Source organism: Limulus polyphemus, unplaced genomic scaffold (assembly GCF_000517525.1).
Source record: "Limulus polyphemus unplaced genomic scaffold, Limulus_polyphemus-2.1.2 Scaffold4032, whole genome shotgun sequence".
Lineage (NCBI taxonomy): Eukaryota > Metazoa > Arthropoda > Merostomata > Xiphosura > Limulidae > Limulus > Limulus polyphemus.
This window is the reverse complement of record NW_013669642.1, coordinates 21,032-27,849: the sequence shown is the minus strand read 5'-3', so window position 1 is coordinate 27,849 and position 6,818 is coordinate 21,032. Positions and strand designations below refer to the sequence as shown.

The window sequence follows — 6,818 nt, the reverse complement described above, 5'->3', positions numbered from 1 at the left end:
GATAGAACTCTTCACTAGGCAATATACATAACTCACATGATAGAACTCTTCACTAGGCAATATACATAACTCACATGATAGAACTCTTCACTAGGCAATATACATAGCCCACTTAAAAGTACTCTTTATGAAGTGAAATACACATCTCACTTAAAAATGCTTGAAAGCTGTTGGTGCAAATAAAAATTTCAATATACTAGTGAAGTATTAGAGTTACAATCTAATTTTTTACCTGCCTGTATATACTTATTCATACTTGAAACGATTATGTTAAAATTAGTTTTTCACTCCAGTTTTCATTTAATTCATATCAGATAAATCTGTATGACCATAGGTAAAATAAGATAAACACCAATATTAAACCTATTTATTAATTCTGTTACACTTAACTAATTTGTGATTTACCTGATATTCGATTGCTGTAGAAGTCTAATCCATGGATCAGGCAAGCCTTCTATTTTTCCAGTTTTTTCATTGTAGCCAACATGTATGTTGTGTTTTACTGAAAAGGGACTTCCAATGTTGGACCCCCATTTAACTTCTTCTTTTGGTCGTTTCTTATTGGACTTGAGTTTTTTAAACAAAATCATTTTGCTCCTCTTTCAAACACTAATTACAATCTCTGGCAGGAAATTTGAGCAATCTAAAAGAATACATTTAAATACATTTTAAAGAATACTCCTTTCTTTGTCTGGAGGTTGTAGTTGAATATTATAGATAGTAAGTGTTGGTAGGACAACTGTGTGAGAGTATGTAATTTATTTTCATATCTTGGAAACATGGCGCTAAATTTGGTGTTTCATTGCTTTAACCAAAAGTTATATGTGTATGATAATCTTATTTCATCCAGTTGTTGGTGGAAAAATAAACATTAAAATTGGCAATTGTTGGTCTTAATATTTGTGCTATTTATTTTGAATCAAATTTAACAACTGTACTTTTTAAAATGTATTTAAATATATTTTTTAAAATGTATTTAAATGTATTTTTTAAAATGTATTTAAATTGATACCCAATCAAGCTTATATTACCAGAAAAATATGAGTTATCCAGTGAAACATCTATCACAAAAAAAGAAAAAACACTACCATATGAAACTACTTTCTAAATGTAATGAAAAGAAGCTACTACATTTCCAGAAGGAGTTATCAAAGAAGAAACTACCCAATAAAACTATGCATCTACTATAGAGATTATCCAATATGTGTGTATGTGTCAGCATCCAGCACTCAGAGTTGGCTGGCTTGATTAAAATAATATTTTTGTATAGTTACTGGACACTGTTCAATGGTTACATGGGCTAATTTGTTTTATAATTTTTGCCTAAGATGAGGCATAAAAAAACACCCTGAAATAGGACACATTTCCACTTTTTTTTTCTATACACTTCTGGCTTTGGATTTAAATGCATAAGTACTTAATCAGTTTAATGAGTCAATTATTACCTTCCATAAAGAAGGGTATGTAATTAGCATCTAAAATACCATTAAGGATTTAATAAAAAAGAAAAAATGAATGGAAACATTGTCTAACATTGTCCTTTATACAGTTTTTGCTTCCTCAACAGGTACCCTCAGCTAGTTCCAAGTAGAGAGAGAAAGTTACCCTATGATGATACAAGCTCCACAAAACAAAAGGATTTACTCTATGAAACTACAATTATCAACCATAGAGAAAGAACTATCCTATTAAACCACAATCTCGAGGTAAACAGAAAAAACTACTCTATGAAACTATAATTATCAACCATAGATCTATAGTTGATAATTGTAGTTTCATAGAGTAGTTTTTTCTGTTTACCTAGAGATTGTGGTTTAATAGGATAGTTCTTTCGAAAGAACTATCCTATTAAACCACAATCTCTAGGTAAACAGAAAAAACTACTCTATGAAACTATAATTATCAACCATAGAGAAAGAACTATCCTATTAAACCACAATCTCAAGGTAAACAGAAAAAACTACTCTAAGAAGCTATAATCTCAAAGTAAAGAGAAACAACTATCCAATGAAACTACAGCCTCCAGAACTACCATATAAAACTAATCTTCAAGTAAATAAAATCTGCCCAATAAAACAATCTCCAGATAAAGAGGAAAATGTACCTACTGAAACCAATATCTTTAGATAAGGAGAAGCTATCTCGAGAAATTACAACACCTGGTGAAGACTACTCTTTGAAAGGTTTTAATTTTCCTACACAGAAAATGTATTTCCAATAGATTCTTACCTCTCCTCACATAATAGCTTTCCTTGATTTGTGCCATCCTCTTCATGTGCAATTTTCGCTCAGTACTAGTTTTGAGGCTCCGACCTAATGTCATGTGTTTTCATGGATGGGAAATAGAGTTGAACATGCTGTTTCTCTCTCATGCGACAGGGTGAAAAGCAAGGTTGGGAAAAAGAAGAATATATGAATGATGATAGAGGATTTAGGAACTATTGAGAATATACCTTTGACATCAGTATGGATAAAAGTAAAAAAGGTCTTAAGGGAAAGATGGTACAATGAACAAGAGGCTAAAAGTTCAAAGGTAGGTAAGGAAAGGCATGTAGGACAACATTCAGATTTCAATCCTGGAAAACAGCAGGCTAGGAAAGATGCAGAAGGCAAAAGGATCTAAAAAGGATAGGAAAGGAGAAGACACGACAAAAATTGAAAAAAAATAATATTGGACGGTGCAGCCTTATAGCCCACAATGGTAGAAAATGACAAACCATTTTCAAAAGGACAAATGAAAAATCTGGGAAGGTGGGGAACAGTAAGTTTAAAAAGGGAGAAGCCACAACAAGAGACCTAAGACAGAAAATGCACCATTTACATTGGGAAAGTTACATGCAAAGAGAGTCTGGAGCATCTCACAAGTGACCAGACAAAACCTACGTGTAAAGACGGAGTGCGGCTATCATCAGATAAGCAAGGGAGGAATGAGGTTAAATGAAGAAAGATTGGGAGTGAGAGAAAGGGGAGGAAAGGACTGGACAAGGCTCAACAGAGGAAACTGTGGTTGGGCCAGCCAGAGGAGAAGAGGGATAGGAGGATAGGCATAAAGATAAAGGTTGGACCAGTCCTGACTGAATGTGTCCACAGCTAGAGCTGAATGATGAGGAACAGGGGACCAGAACAGGGAAAGTTTGGTATCTAGGTAAGTAGTAAAAGCATCCTGTAGGGGAATTTGAGCTGGGAGAATAGCCACTTGAACACCCACAGATGAAGGGACCATTCTGTTGGAAGAAGCTTGGCAAGTTGAGAAAAACTATTAGTGACAAGATTTGGGGTGGCCGGGATATGACAAGCAATAAGCCAAACATGTTGTGATTGGGGCTAGAAAATGTTGATTGTTTGGTTGCTTGGGTTTTTTTGGCACAAAGCACCTAAGCTATTTGTGACAAATAACCAGTAAGAAGGCAAAAAGAAGTAAAACTCTATAAAAAAGAAAAAACAAGCTTAAAGCTAAACAATGCCCAAAAATTAGGTAAAAATTAAATAAAATGAAAAAGACCATTGGCTCACAAAAATATAAAAACAATAAAGCTGGACAGTGTCACCATCACCAATGACACTGTCCAACATGAGAGTATACCCTTAGAAAAGACATGTCTAAAATGGTGACACTGCTCTCATTCACAATGACAGCACAAAAGTAAAATGTGGGTAACTGAGACCTAAGTGTCACAAAGAGGGCAGAAAAGAAGTCTGAATGTTTGAAAACAAAGAGAATGAAACCAGGTTCCCCTTTGATGATTTATGTGACAACAGTGAAATTGTCAGAATAGATCATGACAAGTTGCCCACAGACCATGGAAAAGGAAATGAAATGCCCGAGGAGCAGCCAGAAGCTCCAAGAGATTGATATGGAGAGTCAATTTGCCCATGGACCAATTATCTCCTGGGAGTCCAAGTATGTCCCCCACCCTGTCAGAAATGCATCTATAAAAAGATGAAGATCCATACAAGGAGGAGGAAGAGGAACACCAGCTGAGGTGTTGCCTTTGTCAAGCTACCAGGCAAAGTCCACTTGTACAAAAAGAGAAAGATGAATGGAGGAGCCCAAGAGATCCCAAGTGAGGTTCTATTGACAATGCAGAATCCATTGGAGATGACACATATATGCATGATCCCAAGGGATGAGGGATTCCATGGAAGCCCAAGACCTCAAAAGAGAGAGAACCTCATGTGCATTGAAAGATATAGTAGTCATGGCTTTGGATATCAAGTACTCCATCTCCTGCAAACAAAGAAACCAGAAAAGAAATGGAGGAGTGTCAACATGCCACCTCCACACAAGATTACAGAGAATCCGAGACACCCTCAAAAACACTGTCTCTCATATATGAAGCAGGCAAACACATGTAAGACCTGCATCCCTGCCCAAGAGGTCCCAACAACAAACCAACCATGCATGGAGAGATAAAGCCAAAGATGACATGCCAATGTGGAAATAATAAGGGAGCCAGTATTCATCAAAAACCCCTCAGTAGAATGGTGAATAGCCTCAGAAAGCAGATGGATAGATGAATGATAACACAGGAGAGTAGTAAGAGTGAAACAAAGATGTAAGAACTGTGTAGGGGAAAAACAAAGGGAAAAGGAAGGATAAGAAGAACTCCATGCTGAATAAATGACTCCAGAGTCTGAAAGCCAAGAAAAAGAAACTCAGACCTATGGTAAGCCAAGGCATGCATGTCTGTTAAACAAGGAGGACAAGGCATGCTGGCACCAGCACAAAGGTGAGAAAGGAATTAACTGGCTTGATTTGGACATAAATATCAGGGAAGGGGAAAGCAAAATAACCTGATGCCAAGGCAAAATGGAGATCAATAGGAGTACACTGGGAAAGTGCAGCAAAAGGAGGAAGAAAAAGCTGTCAAAATCATCATCCTCTGGAACAGATTCCCTAGGGAAAGAAAGATCAGTCCTTGGTTCAGGAGACACTCCAGGCTACACATAAGACTCAAACTCCTGATGTACTAAAGACAAAACCTCCTCAGCAGAAAAAGTGGAGCTCAACACCACAGTAGTAGTCTGTCTGGCAATATCAGGATCTTGTGAATCCATACCAGATGAAGTAGTAGTTACATGAATTTGCAAGTTCATAATGTGGAAAAAATAATAATTTAAAACTTTCCATAAAGTAATGACAACAGCAAATGAAGTAGTCAGAACTTAGAGTAACAATCTCTGTGTGATAAGCAAAAATTATTTGCACATCTGTAAAATCAAGAAGTAATGATTGTGTTCTACAGTATAGAGGGAATCAGCTGTGCTAGGAGAGTGTGTTACACTCCTATTTGTGGATGGTTGTTGCATGCTACAACACAGCTATACCATGTGATGTTAGGTGGAAGCCTCAAGGCTAGTGACAAGCAAACATTGTGCATATAGAGGGCAGCACAAATCAAGGAAAGCTATTAGGTGAAAAGAGGTAAGGTATTGCATCAGAAGACTAATACACTGAGTTAGAATGACCAACAACACTTGGAAAATCAGGAAATAATGCAAAAAAATACAATTTGTTGGTTTTAGGTTTCTGTATAAACACAATGAATAAAATTCAAAATTTTATGATTTAAGAAATATTTTATGACAGTTAAATGGACAAGAACAAAAATTGAAAATTTTCTAGACTAGTTTGAGTTTTTAAATCTTTGTAATTTGTGATTTTGCAGTATTTTGTTTTGTACTAAGTTAGGTATGCTAAAAACTACCAAGAGGTTGATCCCATGAGAAAGAAAATTCTATGTTAATTAAAATATGCTTACCAGAAAACTAAGCAAGGGTTAGGCACTTCTGCATCAATATTTGATGGTGTGGAAGATGGAGATTACAGAATCACTTAAAATCACATCAATCACAAGAAAATTACCTTGAATAAATGGAACCAGGAACCATAAGTAGTTTTTCTCTGCCTAAGAAAATAGTTAATGAAAATATTTTCAGTTACTTCTTTCACACTTTATGAAATATTTTACTTTTAGGTTCTAACTATACAAGCTATCCATTTGAAATTTAATGCTTTTAAGACCACTTTTTAACCATTACTAACTCATGTCACAGCAACCTTACTTCCCTAATATGAAGTCACACTTAGACTTTCCACTTCTAAAGAAGTAATAACAAAATAGTTTATTTTTATTCTTACAAAATGTTTAAAAACCCATATGTTTATAGGGCTCATTTCCCTTTGATATTAGCTAGCATGCCCAAGAAAACTTTTGTTGTATTAATAATTTTTTATTAAGTAATAGTGAAGCTTGAAAAGCATTAGAATACAAATAAAACATTAAAACTATCTAATATATGTTTGTTCACCAACTGTTTTCTTTGTCTACAGTTATCATGTCTATCTGACCTCAACTGTAAATGTTCAATGATAAATTACCCCAGACAGTAATGTTCTTATACATCCAATTAGAAAATGAAATGCTCCAATTTTTTCTCAATATAAATTAAACTTAAAGTATGACTTACAAGTATAACTAGAAATCATTATACCTTTTTCTTCAAATTAGTGGAATTTTCAAAACCAATCCCTCCTTGCAAAATTTAACAGAAAATAAAAATGATAAAGCATGTAAAGGTTTTCTGTCACACTCTGCAAGAGTTTTATTTGATGAAGTCTAGATATTACTGCATGATACTGATTTATTTTTAATCGTGTATGATAGATGTACAGATAAATTTGATATACACTCAGTGGTCACAAGTAAATAGACACCTAATTTTTTGTCATTTAACTGATTTATGCTAACTAATTTGTGTTCACAGAGCACAATATAAATGAAAATGGTCCGCACACTAATTATCTTGTGCAACAA

General features: G+C 34.8%; 1 protein-coding gene across 5 annotated transcripts in view; it reads right to left on the bottom strand.

The window, feature by feature from the left end:
- LOC106470485 (serine/threonine-protein kinase PAK 3-like) overlaps window positions 1–6,818 on the bottom strand; it is a 55,405-nt gene that overhangs the window by 42,667 nt on the left and 5,920 nt on the right. For 2 of the 5 annotated variants that reach the window (XM_022399100.1, XM_022399099.1), the window contains exons 2-3: window positions 5,867–5,909; window positions 406–643 (exon numbers count right to left, since the gene is read on the bottom strand). In XM_022399100.1, coding sequence (XP_022254808.1) covers window positions 406–590 — 185 coding nt within the window. In that variant the 5' untranslated portion in view covers window positions 591–643; window positions 5,867–5,909. Of the gene's footprint in view, window positions 1–405; window positions 644–2,229; window positions 2,312–5,762; window positions 5,910–6,818 lie in introns of those variants that run through there. The other 3 variants (XM_013931044.2, XM_013931043.2, XM_022399101.1) reach the window with 2 other exon arrangements.